Source organism: Eptatretus burgeri, chromosome 15, assembly GCF_056783735.1.
Source record: "Eptatretus burgeri isolate ZD-2024b chromosome 15, Ebu_testis_v1, whole genome shotgun sequence".
Classification (NCBI taxonomy): domain Eukaryota; kingdom Metazoa; phylum Chordata; class Myxini; order Myxiniformes; family Myxinidae; genus Eptatretus; species Eptatretus burgeri.
This window is the reverse complement of record NC_140975.1, coordinates 27,000,414-27,022,316: the sequence shown is the minus strand read 5'-3', so window position 1 is coordinate 27,022,316 and position 21,903 is coordinate 27,000,414. Positions and strand designations below refer to the sequence as shown.

The 21,903-nt window shown below is 43.7% G+C and overlaps 1 protein-coding gene across 3 annotated transcripts in view; it reads right to left on the bottom strand.

Moving 5' to 3' along the window:
* Positions 1-484: 484 nt before the first annotated feature.
* The window catches only part of LOC147011788 (guanylyl cyclase C-like), a 381,297-nt gene continuing 359,878 nt past the window's right edge, over positions 485-21,903 (bottom strand). The window contains exon 28 of one of the 3 annotated variants that reach the window (XM_085856338.1): positions 485-4,485. Coding sequence is in view for 1 of the 3 variants with exons in the window: in XM_085856337.1 (XP_085712463.1) it covers positions 4,344-4,485 (142 nt within the window). In the remaining 2 variants the exon portion in view is untranslated. The remainder of the gene's footprint in view (positions 4,486-21,903) is intronic. The other 2 variants (XM_085856337.1, XR_015051559.1) reach the window with 2 other exon arrangements.

Below are 21,903 nucleotides of genomic sequence, written 5' to 3'. Positions count from 1 at the left end.
ATGAGTCGCATTTTTGCTTCGGTCCTCAAGCAGTCTGACTCATTTTAACATGAAAATGAAACAGCTTGCTTTGAATGATTTTGAGAAAAACTTACATAAAACAACACATAATGTTGAATTTGGAAAGACCATGAAAAATAAGAGCATTAAGAGAAGTTTATCGTTTCATTTCTGCTCAACAAAGACACTTAAGCCAAGAACCAAGTTCCAAGTTATTCTTTGTGAATATACTTGATGGAAATGAATGTTTTAAGAAAATTAAGTTATTCCCAAAAGTATAACATGGGCAAATATTCGTTGGTTCGCTCTTTGAGTGGAATGAAAATATAAAAGGACTGTGATTATGTTGGGGGAAAGAAGTGCTTTAATCAGTAAGTCTCAATTTTACATTTGTTTGTATGGGAGGGAAGGGGATAGGTGGGGAGAAAATGAATCTCCTATTTTGGGCTTTTGGGGCTTGGGTCAGAAAGTTTTTCCCTCCCCCCCCCCCCTTCATTTGAATGAGCATTGCAGAAACCCCATTTATCATTTTCTGAAGTCCTTTGCAAAAGTGCCATGGGTGGTGAGAGGTACCAACACCCAGCCAATTTACACGGTGACAATTGAAATCAACACATCGGAGGAAGAGAGAGTTGGGATGAGTGGTTAAAAGTTGGTCTGTTTCATGAGAGGAAGGGAGAGAGGGAGAGGGAGAGGGAAAGGTAGATATGCAGATGGAGTCGTCAATGTTTGGAGGATGGTACAACGCACAGACAAATAAGAGGTTGAGGGGAAATCACAGCCAGAGGTACTTCTGGGATTTGGGAGGTATGACAGCAGTACACAGAGAGTGAGAGATGGAGTTCTTCCAATAGTCTCTCTAAATGTTTGCTGCCATCAAAGAAAAATCTTCACAACACCCCAAAGTAATGAGGATTCAGACCTTGAAACCCAACTTTACCTTGACTCAATAACATCAGTGTGATATCACAATACGTATGGAATGTTACACTTAGTTCGGAAATTAAAGAACAAATGAGTGAGCCACAAATGAAAATGAGAATAACAAATCAGAGACGAGTTAATTTGAAAAGTAATATCGATAAAGTAGGATTAAACTTTTTATTAAGTCCATATATTGAGTCAACGATGAATTCAATGAAACTTAAAAAAAAAAAACAACATTTTTGGAAAATTATAATCCAAATGCCTCCTCTTCACTTAAGGTATATTCACAAGAGAACGTTACATTAAATGTATAAACTTCAAGAGGAAATAACGAGTCCAACGCACATTTCCAGCACAGTGCGCATCCACAGCTGATCTGTATTCCATACAATAGTCGACATTTGAAATCCATGAATCATATACTGGAGACTGTAGAAAACAAAAACAGGTTTCACAAGGATTGAAGAATCATTTGCAACATCTTCTGTACAGACTCGAATAGAGTCATCCTCACATGGTCCACGACTTGGGTGTAATTACCCGGGCTACGACCACAGTGAAACCGCAGTAACTACTCTCACTGCCTAATGACCCTTACATGAAAAGGCTATTGCAAGTTATTTGTTACACAAATGTGAAAGCTAACTTTAACGTTCCAATTTCATCCTAACCTTTAATGTTGCGATTCATTTCCGTCACCACTTCAGAAACGACTGGCTCATTTCAAGGCTCTGTTTGCAACACTCCAGCTTGTCTCTTTCTATCTTATTCTGTCGTAGTGATAGATTTAAATAAGTTACATGCTTAACCGATTAAATTGCTCGATCAGTGTGGTATCAGAAGAGGTATTCTCACAAGTGGTCAGTTTAGACATATCACGTGCTTTTGATACGGTCTGGCACCCCATCCTGCTCACCAAACTCGTGTCCAATGGTATCCAAGGCAATCCCCACTCTTGACTCGTACACTTCCTCTCCTCTCACAGTCAAGATGTGACTCTTAATGGAGTTCTCTCATCTCCTCTTTCTGTCCAGGCGAGAGTTCCTCAAGGTAGCGTTCTGGGCCCTGTTCTTTTTTCTGGTTTTCATCAATGATCTCTCCGACTCTCTCGAAAATCTTCTTTATCTCTTTGCTGATGACTCAACACTGCCGTATCATGTCATCCCTCAGATCGGCTGGCAGCAGCCTCTTCACTCTCTACAGATCTGAATAAAATCACAAGCTGGTCCGACAAATGGAACAGGTCTTTCAATCCTGACAAATCTCACACTTTCACCAAGTGTCTCCAAAAGCACCATCTGGAAAACTCCCCCATCTGCTTTCTCAACAATCCTCTTGAAGAAGTCCTATCATTCAAACTTCTGGGCCTCACTATCTGCCATGATCTTTCCTGGGAAAGCCACATCTCCAAGCTGGCCTCCAAAGCTAGTCGCCGATTGGGCATCCTCCATCGTGCAAAGTCCTTCCTTGGCACACCTGAGCTCCTGACCACATACAAAGCTTTCATCCGCAGCATGATGGAGCAATGCTCTCCCCTCTGGGCTGGTGCTCCCGCCTCTCACCTTTCTCGGCTCCACGCTGTGGAAACCAAGGCATTTAAGATCCTTGGTATCTCCAGCGATGAGGCCAAGTCTTTGGGTCTCTCACTGCTGGCAGGTCAGTGGTCTTTCTGTCTTCTACCATCTCCTTTCTGGCTTCACCCTCTCCCACCACCTGCTCTGTCTGCTATCTGTCCCCCCCCCTCCCATATTTCCGCAGGGCGCTCAAGGTCCGCCAGCAATCCCCTTCTGGATAAACTACCAAAATCAAGAATCACTGCTTACCTTCATTCTTTCATTCCTCTTTTTCCCTACCTTTGGAACAAACTCCCACACACTCTTCAATCCATCTTTTCCTTCCAGGTATTGAAAGCAGCTGTTCGCTACCATCTCTTGTCTTCCCCCATCCAAATCCTTGATCTTTTCTACCCCCTTAATCCATCCCAAGCCCACCTCCTTCATATTCCCTGCTTTCCTTCCTGAAAGTCCCTTTAGTGCCCATCATATTTACCTCTTGTATGCCGCTCCATCTCTCTCCATTCGACAGATATCCGCACGTGTCTATTCCCCCACTGTTTTGTGCTTCCCTCTCCCATCCTTCTTGTTGCCTGCTCCCATTGTTATACGTTCTGTGTGTTAGCTCTTACACAAGTCTTGACATTGTATCTTAAAAAAAAATAAAAACATCAATGCCAATGGATAGGAAAGCTCGATTCCAATTCGTCAGAGTGTTTGAGGTTTAAGGTGGCAATGCTATTTTGGTCGATTTTCCAACTTAAGTTACTGGAGAGGCCTGCTGGTGACCAGGCCAGAATGCCAGTGGCCAAAAGATTTTGGTCCAAGTCTTTCAGGAACTGGAAGGCTAGGCCTGACGTTTTATTGGAAACGTTTTGAGCTGGAATTTTTAATTTGTTCAGGATGCTGTAGTGGGGCAACTCAGCATAACAATTGTGCATTTTGTGAGGAAAGCACCAAATTTGGCACACTAGTAGCCGAACATATTATGAACAGATTTGGATATTGGGCCATCTCAAATTCAGCTGCTGATGGCTGTGGCAGCCATTTTTCACTGCCATCAAAAATTTTGAGATGGCCCAATATCCAAATCTGTTCATAATATGTTCGGCTACTAGTGTGCCAAATTTGGTACTTTCCTCACAAAATGCACAATTGTTATGCTATATTTAGCTAAGTTGCCCCACTACTGGTAATAACTCACCTACTCTTCACGGAAGACACCATGGGATTTTTAATGTCCACTCACGGTAGCAGATGGGACAATCGGCTTAATATCCATCCAATGGGGATGCACACGTTGTGATGCAATGCCCTGCCAGTGAAGCACCAATCCAGCAGTTTGTAGTTGAGCTGGAAACCAAACAGGCTATATAGCTCAAAGTTAAGGGTAATACCTCTGCATCACACTATCAAAATTGATGGCATTTAATAAAATTCAACAAATCATGAAGTTGGCTTGACAAAAGGGCAAACTAGACCTATGTAGTGATATCAAACTTTCACATACCACTCTTGGACAAGGCAAATGGGTACCTTAGCTCGCAATTACAAAATAAATGAATAGCACTATTGCTGACAAGTGGAAAGAGGAGACAAATATAAAATCTAATGGCAATGCAACAAATAAACTGACAAAGAGAAATAATAAAAAGAAACAAAACACCAGCAAAAGTCAATAAACCAAATGATCAGCAGCTGTAATTAGTGCCTACACGTCGATGAACTACTCATGAGTAAAGATGCATCAAGCATTCGGAGCCTCAAATTAAATGAATCAGCCCGTGTAGGAGAATAAAGAACAGGTAATGTCACAGTGTGGTTTGATTTATGTGCGAGTCAAGAGGAGATTTATGGAGAATATCATTCAAGGTCTGTGGAAGGACACGTCCATCCGAGTTCACCAAGATGCTCAGGCAGTGAACGCTCGGAACTTGAGTCTCCTCGCCTCTTAATACTGAGGATCATTTGCTCGAAAGTGTCCCTCGTGTTCGATACTTGCTCACTGTAATGGCACAAAGAGTGATATCAGCTGGATAACCCATCCCTAAGGTTCTACTCTTAACCAGAGTTCACCAGAACATACGCTCATCCTCCACAGCAAACCTTTATATGACCCAGTGGGGAAACTTGCTATCTGCCTCAATACTGCCAGTCCAGTGATGTGCAAAAGCTCAAAAACGGGTCAAGTGCCCCCACTTTCTTTTTTCTTTTTTTTATAAACTCCAAAGGTAAACGTCATTTGGGTCTGTGCAGAAGAAGCATGACCAATTTAAATGGTGGAGTCCAAGAGGAATTATATTGCTCATCCTATTCTTTGAGAAAGTTCCAGCAGTACAAGCAACATTGTAACTTAGAATGCATCATTATTTGGAAGAATTCAGGATTTTATTGATTATGATAGGAATATAATGCTGTTTTAATAACAAACTCACTATGCTGCGACCTCTTCCTAATTACTGGACCTCCTCTTCTTTTGTAATCAAGTCTCTGCCCTCCCGGACCTGTGATCGCATGTAATCACACATCGAGGGAGCTGAATGTACATAAAAAAAACACATTCTTGTTCGGTCACGTGGGGGTGTTTAACTTGCGCATCAGCATGGTTTCACCTGACAAAGAGCATTCTCCTGGTTAAAGACAAGCCCTGTATATTTCCCCTCTAATGGAAACCCTTTTGTTGTACAAATATTGATGTTGATGGGACACCTACTACTAAAGGACTAAAAGGCATGGTATGGTAAAAGGTGCTCAGCACCTTGCTTGAAGGAGTGCAGAGAACTTAAGACAATAATTATTATTGGAGGTGGGAATGCAAGGGAATATCCATAAAAGAGAAAAATAAGAGGAAGTAACGACAATTATGATCTGCACTTCCCAAAGCATCCAGTGGCAAACAATTGACATTTTAAAGGTAGAATATCTGACTAAAAATCGCTCCTACAATTTTAAGCCATAATTACATGTACTAGTATAAAAGCCCGTCAAAAATGACAGTTGGAATAATTTTTTTCGATATATTCAAGAAGACCGGAAGATATGATGTTTTGTAGCAATAAGCGTTATTTTAAAACACTACATGTACAAATGTGACCATATCTTCAGGGATATTTTGTTTCGACAATACAGCCTCGTGAGTTTGGCAAAGTCTGAAGCCTCGGCCTAGCGTCAGGTGTGCTTATGTCTTCTTCATTTATTAGACATCCTATGGACAGACGTAAATGAAAACTCGTTTTACTCTGCGCGCATATCACATCACGTGTGGGGAATTTCACCTCCCTGTACCTTTGTGTGTATTGTTATTTTTTTACACGTTTCTGTACATCACCTTTAAGGTCTGGTTGCAAGTCTCCATCTACATTACAAAGAGAAGAGACATTTTATGTCTCTTTTTTATGGCTCTTTTATGGCTTTTTTTTTTTATAGAAGGCTCTTTTATGAAAAATGTTTTTCGAGTTTTTTTTTTTAATCCTGAAAAAAATAGACCCTGGTGAACACACAGTCATGTGAAAAAATTAGCCTTTAAAACCCTATTGAAATTGTCCTTATAAGGAGGACAGAGAAATACACAAATACACAAACACACATTGTGTTTTATATCGGTAGATATTGAAAAAAAACATTAATAATGGCCCATTTATGTTTGGTGCCAAAAAAGTTTGGTCATCCCCCTTCCTCTCAGTTTCCTTCGTTCCGTCTCGAATTGCTGTGATAATAAGAAACACATTTTTCAACGATTATGAAACATTCCTCGATACTATTGGTCTAACTGGTTTCAGAGAAGTTAAATCGTGAGAAAGTTTGAAAGGTACGCAAACACCAAACATTCATTCGTGAAAATAAAGGAAGGTCGCCAACCAACTTCACCTCAAAGAAATTATTGCATTCCCACCAAACTGTGCAGCATAGCATAACTGGATCAAAATGTGGACCAGTCATATCCTGGATTAGTGGCCTTGCAAACCCACTTAAGGGATTGACTCACAGCCATAATACATTTGTTAGAAAAAACACATGGTGCGCGTGCGACATCGCTCGGGAAGCGCACAATGAATTCAGCTCAACAAGCTCAAAAAGCATCCCAGGGCTTCTTTGTATTGTTCCAGTGTTCTGGATCTTTGCCGTGCTCCTTCATAATGGGCCATTCGCTATCAATTACTGCTTTTAGCCCGACTGTCACAGCTGCTGCAGGCATAGTCTATAGCAGGACCCTCGCTGCCAGCTGAAAGGAATCACAAAGCCACATTAGCATTGGCAGCAAAAGACAGATTTGAAGTTGTAATCCACAGCCAGAGACGTGGCAGGGTTCGCAATGAGCGAAATCTTTTCACATATAGTTTTAGTCTGTTACCCAACCGTCCGTGGCCTGTACCTGCTGCGTTGCCCCCAAATTCAATTGGCTAATATGATTTACAATTCACCTGCCAAAATTGATCAAAGGCTTTGTTGGCAATTAAAAATAATATGCAAGGCATAAAGCTGAAAATGGCTACCCATTGTGAGCAAATAATGTGAGGAACACTATGGGGTGGTTGAAATTAGCAATCAAGGTACGTCACCACCATCTACAAGAGTCATTGAAAACAATCTGCAAATGAGATCCAATAACCCAAGGAATGCCAAAACCTTAACCCTTTGGACCATATTATTGTGAGCATCTCAATCTGAGAACTTTATCAATGCCTTTATTCAGAAGGTTTATAAGAAGAAATAAACCGCCACAAGGTGAGAGGGATGTAAAAAATAAAAACATCAGGCAGGAAGAGACTCAGGAAAAGAAAACATCAGTCAGGAAGAGAAAAAGCTTTCGATGTAACTAACCCCTGCAAAGGAAGAGGCCAGTTGGCTCAAACTCTGCTTGAAACGAAAACTTTGTTCAAGCAACAGCAGTGAACAACTAGAAAGAGCAAACAAAGATTGCAGGCCCTTGCTAAGACTAGTTTTGTGTGGTGTATGTTGTGTGGCAAATAAATGGAAGGATTTATGAAATGAAAGGTCATCCATTGCAAATGAAAGGTCAAGATGGTCTAAAGAAGAAAGGTCTGAAAAGTTGGAAAAGTCTAAAAAAGTCGAAAGAGTCAAGTGTACAAAGCGTCTCAAAAGGTCTAAGGGGTCTAAAGGGTGTAATTTAAGGTCTCAAGGGTCTGAATTGTCTGAAGGTGTCTAAAATGGTCTTAAAAAGTCTAAAAATGGTCGAAAGGTCAAATAAGTCTAAAGGGCAAAGCTCAATTCAATGGTCTGAAAGATGTGAAGGTCTGAAAAAAGTCTAAAGCATCGAAATGGGTAGAAAGGGGTCTGAGGGGTCAAAGTGGTCTGAAGGATGTAAAGGTCTGGAGGGTCTAAAGGGGTTTAAAGTGTCTAAAGAGTCTTCCAAAGTCTAAGGGGTCTGAAAGGAGGAAAGGGGTCTAAAAGGTAGATTTCAATATTACGTAATTAATAGACATAGTCATGGTCCAATAATACAAAATAAATAGACGTGCTCAAGGTCTTGGGGGTCTTAAGGCTCTAAAGGGTCTTTCGGCTCTAAAGGATCTAAGAGGTATAAATGGTGTAAATGTTGTAAAAGTTTAAAGGGTATAAAGGGTCTGAAAGGACAAAGGGTAGAAAAGATCTAAAATGGTCTAAAAGGACAAAGGGGTGTAAAAGATGTTGCAGGGCTCCAAAAGGTCTACGTGTCTAAAAGGTATGTTCCAATAGTCCGTAATTAATAGATGTAATCAAGGTGCAATTATAAGTAATTAATGGACGTACTCATGGTCCAACAAGCATTGAAATAGTACAACACAACACAACCCAACAACACAACCAACAACCAACAACACAACAAACCAACCAAACACATCACAAAAACAACACAAACTAAAAGGGCACTCGGTAGAGCGCATACCTCCGCCCCGTAATGCCTGATCCACGAGAACATATCGGGTCCAATACATTTTTGAAATATCATGATCGACAGTACTATATCGTTTTTGGCCCTATGAATGGTGAAGAATCACTTTAAAAACTCAAACGATTCTCATATCCAGATCCAGATTCAGATCTCCACCAAAATAGAATCATTTCTACCTTGTCACAAACCCAACATGTTCACCAAATTACATCCGAATCTGTCCACAACTTTTTGAGATATCATGCTATATATGTTTAGCCCTTTCTCTTAAGCATGAGTCACATTTGCTCTACGGCGAGGATACGGCGGCCATACCCCATCTGAATTGACAGAAACGTGCAGCGGCCTCAGAGTTTCTGAGGTGGCCTCAGGGTGGCCCTATGCCATATGGCTATCTTTTACAGGCCGTAGGGGTCTCCGTAGAATTAGAGCGCGGAGTTATAACTTTTTTCATTTATAGGTTGGCCGTAGCAATTCGATAAGCCGTAGCCATGACGTAGATGTGTTCCACGTCGACCGTACGTAGGGCGTACGGTGGGCTTGCGTTATTCGTGTAGCTGCCGTAGGCTCTTATCAATGAAAAATGAATTTTGCCAACCCCCAAAAAATTACGGCGGCCGCACTATTTCCACGGTCGCCGAAGGGTAGTCCTAAGGCACCCTGTGTTCAACGTACGGTGGCCTTGCGGTCTGTGTGACTCCCTGCGGGTAACGCAGGGTCGACACACGGTTCCCCGACGCCTGCCGTGCGTCCTACGTACGGCCTCCGTGGCAGTCTGCATCGACCGTACGTCCACCGTGCGCTACCGCTAGAGATTGGAGTATAGGTGTTTGCCACCCGTGTTGGGCACAAAAGCGATAATCCGATAACAGATAATTATCGAAGTTCACTTTTTTTTAAATCAGACTATTATCGGAAGTTAACTTCCATTTATCGTTATCGGACCAGTTAACTTCTGATAACTCGATTTTTTAGTCCCATAATGTCCGTTAATTTTTCGTCCGATAACATTTTTATCGTTTCCGGGTCGCATTTCGCCGAACTAATTAATTATCAATGAGGAGAAAAATGTACATGATTATAGATTACTTGTTTTACAAGATAATGCTGAATCAGGCCGCCGCGTGAAGAAAAATGGAAGAAGAAGAGGAAGAAAATGGAAGAAGAAGAGGAGGAAGAAAAATGGAAGAAGAAGAGGAGGAAGAAAAATGGAAGAAGAGGAAGAAGAAAAAATGGAAGAAGAAGAGGAGGACGAAAAATGGAAGAAGAAGAGGACGAAAAATGGAAGAAGAAGAGGAGGAAGAAAAATGGAAGAAGAAGAGGATGAAAAATGGAAGAAGAAGAGGAGGAAGAAAAATGGAAGAAGAAGAGGAGGAAGAAAAATGGAAGAAGAAGAAGAGGAGGAAGAAAAAATGGAAGAAGAAGAGGAGGAAGAAAAAATGGAAGAAGAAGAGGAGGAAGAAAAAATGGAAGAAGAAGAGGAGGAAGAAAAATGGAAGAAGAAGAAAAGAAGAAGAAGAAAAGAAGAAGAAGAAGACGCCTTGCAATGGCGATTTCCTCAGCCATGCGGCTGCGAGGCTCTGCAGGTAATGGGTTCGGTCAAGGTTGGGAAACCCGAAAAATAAAAACATATGTGACTGCTACATTGTGTGACCGTGGAAATACTGCGACTGCCCTATAATTGCTAGTGGCCGTAGATTTTTAAGACCCTACGGCCGCCGAGCCAAATGTGACTGAAGCATTAATGGTGAAGAATCACTTAAAAAATTATTGGATCCGGATCAGGATTCGGATCTTCACCAAAATTGAATCAATTCTTCCTTGTCACACACCCAACATGTCTACCAAGCTTCGTCTGAATCCATCCACAACATTTTCTTTGTTGTATACCTTGTCGAGGCTCGTATGAGAGCGAACACACAATGCACAGGCAAGGGGGGCGTGAGACAAGAGGGGCGGGAGTGGGAAGGACAAAACAGTGGGGAACAAAGAGATGAGGAGATCTGTGGAAGGGGGAGGGATAGGGCAAGGAACATGGGGTATACATGATGGACACTGCAGGGACTTTCAGGAAGGAAAGCAGGGAATTTGAAGGAGGTGGGTATGGGGTGGATTAACGGGGGTAGAAAAGGTCGAAGATTTGGATGGGGGACCTTAAGAGGTGGTGGTGAACAACTGTTTTGAAGGCCTGGAGGGAAGAATGGGATTGAACAGAGTGAGGGAGTTTATTCCAAAGGTGAAGAAAAAGAGGAATGAAAGATGAAGGTGAGCAGTGATTCGTGATTTTGGTAGTTTTACCAGAAGGGGGTTGTTGGCGGACCTTGAGCGTCCTGTGGAAATATGGTGGGAACAAATCGCAGACATCAGGGGGGGGGGGGCGAGACCAGAGGAGACGATGGAAGACAAAAAGACCACCGACCTACCTGCGGTGAGAGAGTGAGAGGCCCAAAGGCTCAGCCTCATCGCAGGAGATGCCAATGATCCAAAATGCCTTGGTTTTCACAGCGTGAAGCTGAGAAAGGTGGGAAGCAGGAGCACCAGCCCAGAGGGGAGAGCAGTACTCCATCAGGCTGCGGATGAAAGCTTAGTATGTGGTTAGGAGTTCAGGTGGGCAGAGGAAGGACTTTGCACATCGGAGGATGCCCAGTTGGCGACTGGCTTTGGAGGCCAGGTTGGAAATGTGGCTTTCCCAGGAAAGGTCATGGCAGATAGTGAGACCCAGAAGCTTGAATGAAAGAAGTTCTTCCAGAGGATTGTTGAGAAAGTAGATGGGGGGGGTTTTCAAATGGTCCTTTCAGAGAGACAAAGTGGGAGTGTGAGATTTGTCCGGATTGAAAGACATGTTCCACGTGTTGGACCAGTTTGTGATTTTACCCAGATCTGCAGTCAGCAAAGAAGCTGCTGCTTGCCGGTCTGATGGATGAGAGATGGTAAGGCAGAGGGTGATGTCATCAGTAAAGAGATAAAGAAGATTTTCCAGGGAATCTGAGAGCTCATTGATGAAAACCAGAAAAGAACAGGGCTCAGAACGCTGCCTTGAGGAACTCCAGCCTGGACAGGGAGAAGGGATGAAAGAACTCCATTTAGGGCCACACGTTGACTGCAACGGGAGAGGAAGTCTGCAAGCCATGAGTGGAGATGGCCTTGAATACCACAGGGAGAGAGTTTGGTGAGCAGGGCAGGGTGCCAGACAGTGCCAAAAGTACGCGGTTTGTCTCGGGATATGGCTCTGATTTCCTGTCTGGCAATGAGGGCCTCCATCCATTGTTGGGAGAGCAGAAGCAGCATATCCAGGGTAGAGTGACCTGGTCTGAAACCAAATTGATGATCGGAAATCAAGCCATTGGAGAAAAGGAAGGATTTGATGTCTGAAGCGATGATGGATTCCATAACCTTGCTGATGATTGGGAGAAGGCTGATTGGTCTGTAGTTGCAGGGATCTGGTTTTGCACCTTTTTTGTTCAGGGCAGTAATGTTTGCTGATTTCCAAGCAGATGGCAGATGACCTTGAGCAAACGAGAGGGTGAATAGAACAGAGAGAGGGTGAGCAAGAGCAGAGGAGCAGGTTTTGAGGACACGTGGGCTGATGCCATCTGGACCGGTTGCAGAATCTGAGTCGAGGTTTGACAGCAAGCTCTCCACCTTGTCAGGAGAAAAGGATACAGAGTCCAGGGACAGTTAGGTTCGACTGGGTAAGGTTGGGAGAGAAAGCGATGGGTTTAGGACACAAGATTTAGCTGCAAACACCGAGTTTAGGCATTCAGCTTTTTCACGTGCGGTATCAGTAGTGCTGCCATTTGTGGCAAGGGAGGGGATGGAGGGGGAACATACACCAGAAACAGATTTGATTAGATGCCACCAGCATTTGGAGGAGGGAGAGAGGTTTGAGAGTTCAGATTTGAGATTAGAAAGATGTTGTTTTCTGGCTCTCCTGAGGGTAGATACACACTCGTTCCGAGCTTTATGGAAGGAACTGAGACTACCCTCAGTTAAGTTGGGTTTGCTCTCCATGAGGCAAAGGCAAGTTGTTTCAGGAGAACTGCCTCGCCACAAGCTTCAGTGAACCATGGGTGGGAGGAAGGGTAGGAGAACTGAAGACGAGAGAGGATAAATCTGTGCATGAGGGAGAGCAAGTTATCGTCTAAATTATCATTTTTTGAGATATCGTGCTATATTATCATTTTTGGTCCTATCTCTCAATGGTGAAGAATCACTTTAAAAATTCTAGTTGTTGGATCCGGATCTGGATCTGGATCTTCACCAAAATCTGATCAGTTTGTCCTTGTCACACACCGAACCTGCCCACCAAATTTAATCTGGACCTGTCCACAACTTTTGGAGACATCCTGCACAGACAAACAAACAAATAAACAAAGACAGACAGACAGAGAGGGGTGAAAATATAACCTCCTTCACCTTTGGTGGTGGAGATAACAAACACAACAACCAATCACAACATAACACAACCAACCAACCAAACATAACACAACCAAAACACAATACAATACAACCAAACACAACACAAGCACAATGCAACCATCCAAACACAACACAATACAATGCAAACACAATGCAACCAACCACAGCCAAACACAACAAACCAACCAAAAACAACACAACACAACCACACATATTTTTTTTACTGTGAGTAAACTTACACATGCAATTCTGACAACTCCTCAACAAAAAAGCCTCAGCCTCCCTCTCCTAACTCTGTCCAATCTTTGTTCTCCGCCCCCAAACCCCAAAGTCTCAACCTCCCCCTTCAAAAGCTGTCCCATATTTACTCTCACCCTCCTTCCGCTCACAAATTAACCCGAGATTGCACCACGGCATTGATGGGACAAATTACCTCATTTCCTTGTTTGAGTTCACTGTTTTGATTTTCAGACATACAAACACACATGTTTACAGATAATAGCCCTGCGGGGGGGGGGGCTGGAGGGAGTGGGGGTTGTGCCCATATCCTACTCCTGGGTAACCCCGGCACGTTTGTAAAAAATGGTGGAGATTGGCCCAGCCATTTTTTCTATGATTTTCAGACCAACACAAATACACAGACAGAGAATTTCCTTGTAGGAAAGGGGATTTTGTGGAAGGGGTGGGGAGGGACTTTTGAAGCTTCAAACCTTGCCCGAATTCTAAAGTACCTGCACACAAAATTTGAGGCCACCAGGTGTTCAGCCGTGAAAGAATAACATACAAACGCAAGCAGACACACAAACAAGCCAGGAGGCGACGAGGGATCCGCTAGGATCGAAGCGCTGGATACGATGCTTTTCATTCTGACCGATCCACCGACGAAGATTCATTGCCAAGACGTATTGGTTCACATACAATTGTTCCTCTGCCTGGAAAGATTTTTCCAATTGTGTATTTTGCCACCTGGCACTCCTCATAAAAAATTACGGTAAATAGACACCCTATTTTTGAAGGATTACCATTTGAAAAATAAAACCGAAATAAAAAATTGGCTTGAGTAAAATTTTCTAAATATCTCGAAGTGCTTAATTCCGAAGTCTCGTTTCTCCACATTCAAAACTGTAGGACAAGTATTGAAAATAGTGAACGCGGTTTTTCGGCTGCTGCATAGCAACGAAACTCAAACACGCACACTCCCAGCCCATATGGCACCTGTTCGCCAAGTTTCATCGAAATAGGTTTGCTGGTTTGTGCTGTGGAGCCTCGCGTTGCAGACACACACACACACACACACACACACACACACACACACACACACACACACACACACACACACACGGAAAACCCGACAACAAGGGATATCTAGCTAATCCAACAAACACAAACACTTGAAAATATTTGTATAGATTATTATCATTCTGTACCACGAGTAGAGTACCGATCCTCTGGGTGGGTAGAGTATGCACTTGACTTACTGAAAGAAATCTAGTCTGTGTTTTGCAAGAAGACTATGGATGTCTGTGTGGTGCTAGAACATCAAAGGTTCCAGATGATCTCAAGGTCTAAAGAGTATGTTCCAATAGTACTTGGGGTCTGAAGGGTCTAAGCCCTAAGGGGTCGAAGGGTCTAATATCTGAAGGATGTAAATATCTACAGGGTCTAAAGGGATCTAAAGGTTATAAAAAGGTCTAAGTGGTCTAAATATCTAAAGTTCGAAAATCTAAATGGTCTAAAGCAGTCTAACTCTAAATGATCTGAATGGTGGTATGGTGTTAGGGGTGTAAAGGTCTAAATTGTCGAAAAGGTCTTGAAGGGGAGCCCAAACACAATTGTTTTTTTCTTCTGAAAACCATTGAGAATCATTAATCATGGTGTAATTTGAAGGGGGGGAAAAAACAAAAACATTTTTGCCATTCACAAAGTGTCAAAAAAAATCCCAAGAGTGTCGATTTTCGATTTTGCCAGTGACGTCAGATCTGGAATCCATATTGATCCAAACAGTGGCTTTACGTAGAGAAACAGTGCAGGTCGAGCTCAATTTCCGATCCTGATTCCACCGTCATTCGCAACTCTGATGGTTCTCAGACTGTTGAAACTGATCAGTGGGATTCTGAAGAAACGGTTAGAGACAAAATCAGTGATGGAAACGATTTTGAGGGAATTGTGGAGCTGAATCGTTTTGAGCCTTGTGCGAGCAATTCAGAGGAAGAAGACAGAAATGTTAGTGAAAATGAAAACGCTGGTCATAAGTTCACTCCGATTGGTAGGGTTTGATTTCCGTTCAATTCACGGTTTACAAGGGAGTGATTTTGTATTCATTCATAAATTGGTTCACATATTGTTCAAGCAGAAATTTCTGTTACCGCTCGACAGCACGGCCAAAATGGGCATGCTCGGACACAGCAGACAAAATTGGTGACAAATGCTTTGTCCCACCGTTGCAGGCGAACCAGCTGTCTTGGATGCTATGGAATCGTTCTGTTTCATGCTTTCCCGGGACGCCATTTGTGTCCCTCTCATGCCGTGTCCCACTGTCATGTCAGTGAGGTGTCAATGTCCCTCCCCAGTGGATGGGGGATTGTGGAGGGGTGAGGAGGCGGGAAGATGGTGGATTGGACTGTGGGGTGGTGGTGATTATTGTTCAGGTGATGGTTGATGAAGGATTGTGTGGGGACGGTGGAGGAGGGGGGGGAGGGGGGTTTGGATGGTGGTATGTATTGTGGGGGTGATGGTTGATGGGGAATTGTGGAGGGGGGAGTGGTGCTGGAGGTAAGGGGTGAAGGGGAGGGGGGACCCTGAAGGTTTTAGCATCCAAGGTCAAATCCTCTTGGAGAAATAGATGATGATACATACATACTTTCTCTTCACTATAAATAGATGGTGGTTCATTTGATTTGCATAAATTTGTGTTGATAATGGATAATTATTATCAGGTGCTCTTGTGGTACCTGCTGGGCAATAACAACAGGTGTTTGATTGACAGCTCAAATCATCTGTGTACATGTGCTGGTAGCTGGGTAGAGATGATGTTACAGTTTCGAGCGCTGGCTGTTTCTTCCACTTAATCATGGGGATGGCAAACACTCTCAATCGTGGCAGATAATCACACGATCTAGCCATCTCTGTTATTTCACACCAGAGCTCTGTAAAATGTTCCAATCACAAAAGCGAACAATATGTTGGCCCGATCCACCCTCGGGCATTTTGGACAAACCTCATCCGATTTCTGGCAAACTAAGAGTCTTTCAGGCATTGGTGGAGCATGAAACCATCTCGGTTTGTATTGCTACAACCACCAATGACACATCGATCCAGCATATTTGTGGAAAATCGAAAATTATTCCCGGTTTGTGTTAAATCGTATGGTGATGTAACTTGGAGACAGTACGAATATGATGGTCAACTCCAGGGTGTGACGTCATGGCTAATCTGAAGAATTAGAATATTTCGACTTTTAATCGCAAATTTACCCACTTTATATCTTGGAAATCGGAAAAAGACATCATAAATATTTTGTAGGGTATCAAGAGATAAATTAGCATTGACATGGTCTGAGCGTTTTGGTTCCCCTTTAAAGGTAAAAGGGATCTAAGGCTTCTAAGAGGAATAAGGGGTGTTAATGGGGTCTTATGAGGTCTGAGGGAGTCTGATGAGGTCTTAGTATTCTAACGGGGTCTGTGCCGTCTATGGAGTCTTCAGGGTCTTAGCAGTCCAAGGGTTGTAAAGGGTCTAACGGGGTCTGGAGGGTCGTAAAGGTCTTGGGGATCTTAAGGCTATTGGGGTCTAAAGGGTTTGGTGTCTAAAGGGTCTTGGTGTCTAAATGGTCTTGAGGTGTAAAGGGTCTTGGGGTCTAAAGGTGTATTTGGCGTCTCAAGGTTTCCAAAGGTATATAGAGGTCGAAGGGGTCTGAAGAATGAAAATGTCTAACAGTATCTAAATCAGGGGTTCCCAACCTGTGGTACGCGTACCACAGGTGGTACATTTGGACTTTCTCGGTGGTACGCGGCAGCGTGCTTTTTTGTTAATGCAGTTTTTATTTTACTTCTCTCTCATGCAGCTTGTGCACAATAATTAAATTTATATCGAAAGCGGCTGTACACTGACAGCTGTTTGTTATCGGCCATTGTGCACAAGTCTTATTATTTGTTTTGTCTCTACACGCCACACTGTCATCATTGCTTATTGCCCGGCTTATTGTTACCGTTGTCGTTCACCAGCATCACGTCAATGCGAAAATATTCGGAGAGTTATCTCAAGTTAGGCTTCACTTCCATCCAAAAAGGTGAATTAGAAGCTCCACAGTGTATGATTTGTGGAAAAGTTCTCAGCAATCAATCTATGAAGCCAAGTCTATTGAAGCGCCATTTTGATTCTGTTCATCCTGAACACAGCGACAAGGACCATGATTTTTTTTTCGTCGGAAGGAAAATGCCATGAAAAGAGCACGCTTCGACGGCAGCGGCAGTTTTCAACAGCAGTCCATGGCAGCCGTAAAGACATCCTACTTAGTCGCACTGTGAATTGCAGAACAGAAGAAACCTCACACCGTCGGTGAAAGCCTCATCCTTCCCGCCACAAAGGATATCGTACGTCTCATGCGGGGAGAACAAAGCGCCAAGAAGCTCAATTCTCTTTCGTTGTCAAACAACACAGATCAGAGGTGCATTGAAGAAATGTCAACCAATATTCGTGACCAGGTGGTGGCAGAAATCAAGGCATCTCCATGCGGATTTTCTATGCAATTGGATGAGTCAACTGACGTGGCAAATTGTGCCCAACTGTTAGCGTTCGTTTGGTACGTGCATAAAGCCAAGTTCAAGGATGAAATACTATTTTGCTGCCCGCTTAAAACCACAACGAAAGCAAAGGACATTTTCGAAGAGGTGTCTTCCGTCTTTGATCAAGTTGGGCTGTCATGGGTTGATCTGAAAGGCTGTACTACAGATGGTGCTCCAGCTATGTTGGGGTGCAGATCAGGTTTCCAAATGCTTGTGAAGGCAGTTGCTCCTGAAGTGCGCGGCCTACACTGTATGATCCAACACCACTCACTTGCAGCCAAGGCGCTCCCCAAGCCATTGACTGACGTTCTCTCAACCATGATCAAAATTGTGAACCATGTGAAATCCCAGGCTCTCAATTCGCGACTTTTCAAGAAACTTTGCGAGGATTTCGATTCCAACCATAAAGTTCTCTTATTCCACACTGAGGTGAGATGGTTATCCCGTGGAAATATGGCGGAGCGTGTGATTGAACTGCGAGCTGAGCTTCGTGAATTCTTCGAAAACGATGGAAAACCAAAGGCTGTCGATTTCGTCGCTGCTTTGAACAACCCCGACTGGGCATTGCACCTGGCTTATTTGGTCGACATTTTCTCTCAGTTAAACGCCCTGAACAAGTCTCTTCAGGGGACTGGCGTGACTATCATTGACTCCATAGACAAAGTCAAGGGATTTCAGGAAAAACTCCGTCTGTGGAAGACGAATGTCGAAGCGGGAGTGGTGGTCATGTTTTCTTGCACGGGCGATATTCTTCAGAAGCGTGAAAAGAATTCCCCAAGGGAGTTCATACAACTGGTAAAAGATCACCTCGCTTATTTGGATGAGGAATCAAATTCCTATTTTCCGGATCTCAAGGAACTGGATCTGAAAATGATTCACAACCCATTTCGCATGAATGCATTGGATTTGCCACCTGGGACAGGACTGCAGGAAAGCTTGATTGATCTCCAGAACGACTCCACAGCCTGAGATCAGTTTGACGAGATGAATCTTGCGGACTTCTGGTGTGGAATGTTGGGGTCTTACCCTAAGCTCGCTGCCCTGGCTGTTCATTCGCTCATAGTATTCCCATCTACATGGCTGTGTGAAGCTGGGTTCTCATCGGTCGTTATTCTAAAAACAAAACAAAGATCCCAACTGGATGTTGAACATGATGTTCGGTGCGCTTTATCCAAAACAAAGCCTGACATCGACCTGCTTGTAAGCAAGAAGCAGGCTCAACCATCCCGTTGACTGGACATTTTACACAATCAAATAGGTACTTACTGTATCATTCTTTTGTTCAGATCAGATTGCTCAATGTCATAGTTGTGAATCGTTAGTACTGTTTAACTCCCCATTGTCGTATCTGTATCGCAAATAAACACTATTTTCGGTGAATTTTGGTACAGTCGTACTCGGTGGGACCATGAACATGTGAAATGGTACCCCAGTAAAAAAGGTTGGGAACCCCTGATCTAAATGGTCGTAAATGTCTGAAGGATCTTCGGGTCTTCGAATGTCGAAGGAGTGTCAACAGTCTAAAAGGTACGTTCCAATAGTATGTAATTAATAGATATAATCACCGTCCAACTGACATTCAAACAGCATATGTAATTAAGAGACATAGTCATATGGGATAGCGGCTGGACATACACTTGCTCCATTATGTACTAGGAGAGCTTACACGGCGCTTCGCTGATGGACCAATTACTCGTCCTGTTTGCCAAAATTTTTGGGCAAGGACGAAAGGAAGACAAATTTACCTGTGCAAAGAGTGTTTTAACACCTCCCACCCTGCCCGTCTTCACATCCCTCTCCCCCTCTCCTTTTGCCCCCCATTCATCCTGACGTCCCTTCCCACTAGAAATGTCACACACACAATGACAGCTTAACAGGCACCTCTGTTTTTTTTATTTTTTGGGGGGTGAGGGGGGGCAGAAGAGAAGAAGGACAAATATACCCATGCGAAGAGTGCTTTAACCTCAGTGTTTCCCAGTTAAAAAAAGGAAATTATAATACTCTCTGCCACCACCACCAGATGGCATGACACTGTTCCCATTTACATGGAGAATTTATGCACCCTCCCACCCCACATTTCCACATGAGGCCATGGGCACATAGCCTATATGTTACCCCACACACAAAGTTGTATTTGCACCCTGAGCTTGGAGTTTATAACTTAAAAGATGTGGCCGTGGATGAGGAACAAAACCAGAGAGAGAGAGAGAGAGAGAGAGAGAGAGAGACAGAGAGAGAGAGAGAGAGAGAGAGAGAGAGAGAGAGAGAGAGAGAGAGAGAGAGAGAGAGAGAGAGAGAGAGAGAGAGAGAGAGAGAGAGAGAGAGAGAGAGAGAGAGAGAGAGAGAGAGAGAGAGAGAGAGAGAGAGAGAGAGAGAGAGAGAGAGAGAGAGAGAGAGAGAGAGAGAGAGAGAGAGAGAGAGAGAGAGAGAGAGAGAGAGAGAGAGAGAGAGAGAGAGAGAGAGAGAGAGAGAGAGAGAGAGAGAGAGAGAGAGAGAGAGAGAGAGAGAGAGAGAGAGAGAGAGAGAGAGAGAGAGAGAGAGAGAGAGAGAGAGAGAGAGAGAGAGAGAGAGAGAGAGAGAGAGAGAGAGAGAGAGAGAGAGAGAGAGAGAGAGAGAGAGAGAGAGAGACAGTGAGAGACAGTGAGAGAGAGAGAGAGAGAGACAGAGAGAGAGAGAGAGAGAGAGAGAGAGAGAGACAGAGACACGGAGACACGAAGAGACGGAGAAAGATAGCAGAGTACCCAGCCTCTTGGTGGGTAGAGTTTGTGCATTACTTACTGAAAAAGTATTGTCTATGTTTTGCAAGAAGACTATAAATGTTTTTGTGGTGTGTGGGGTCTCAAGGGGTCTTAGGGATCTTATGGTTCTAAGGAGTCTTCAGGATCATAGCGATCCTCATGGGTCTGCAGAGTTCGAAGGGGTCTAAAGGATTTAAATGTCTAATGGCATCTAAAGGTTATAAAATGGGGGAAGACATGAGATGGTGACACTCCTGACAAGTTGGAGAGCTTGCTGTCAAACCGCGACTCAGATTCTGCAACTGGTCCAGGTGGCATCAGCCCTCGTGTTCTAAAAACCTACTCTGCTGCTCTTGCTCACCCTCTCTCTGTTCTACTCACGCTCTCATTTTCTCATGGTCAACTTCTGTCTGCTTGGAAATCAGCAAACATTACCGCTGTGCATAAGAATGTGCAAAAACTGATCCCTGAAACTACAGTCCAATCAGCCCGCTCCAAATCATCAGCAATGTCGTGGAATCTATCATTGCTTCTGACATCAAATCCTTCCCCTTCTCCAATGGCTTGATTTAGACCACGTCACTCAACCCTGGACATGCTACTTCTGTTTTCCCAACAATAGATGGAGGTCCGAAATGCCAAACATGAGATCAGAGCCATCTCTCTCGACATATCGCTTGCTTTCAATATGGTCTTGCATCCCCGCACTGCTCACCAAACTCCCTTCTTATGGTATCCAAGGCAATCTCCACTCTTGGCTCGCGGATTTCTTCTCCTGTCACAGTCAACATGAAGCTCTTAATGGAATTCTCTCATCTCCTCTTCTGTCCTGGCTGGAGTTCCTCAAGGCAGTGTTATTGGCACGGTTCTTTTTCTGGTTTTCATCAATGAGCTCTCAGATTCCCTGGAAAATCCTCTTTATCTCTTTACTAATGACTTCACCCTCTGCCGTACCATCTCTCATCCCTCTGATCAGCAGGCAGCAACCTCTTCACTCTCTGCAGACCTGGATAAAATCACAAGCTGGTCCAACACTTGGAATATGTCTTTCAATCCTGACAAATCTCACCCCTCATGAAGTCTCTCCAAAAGGACTGTCTGAAACACCCCCACCCCGCCTCCCCATGTACTTTCTCAACAACCCCTTGAAGATGTTCCTTTCATTCAAGCTTTTCGATCTCACTATCTGCCACAATTCCTGGGAAAGCCACATTTCCTTGCTGGCCTCCAAAGCCAGTCGCCGACTGAGCATCCTATGTCATGAATAGTCCTTCCCTGGCACATCTGAGATTCAAAGCACTTACAAAGCTTTCATCTGCAGTCTGATGGAGTCATGCTCACTCCTCTGGGGTGGCGCTCCTGCCTCACACATAGCTCAACTTCACGCTGTGGAAACCAAGGCTTTTAGGATCATTGGTATCTTCTGCGATGAAGCTGAGTATTTGGGTCTCTCACTCTCATGAGAGGCAAGTCGGTGGTCTTTCTGTCTTCTACCGTCTCCTCTACAGCCTTGTTGCCCTGCTCTTTGTTATCTGTCCCCCCCCCTATATTTCCTCAGGGTTCTCAAGGTCTGCTAAAACCCCCCCTTCTGG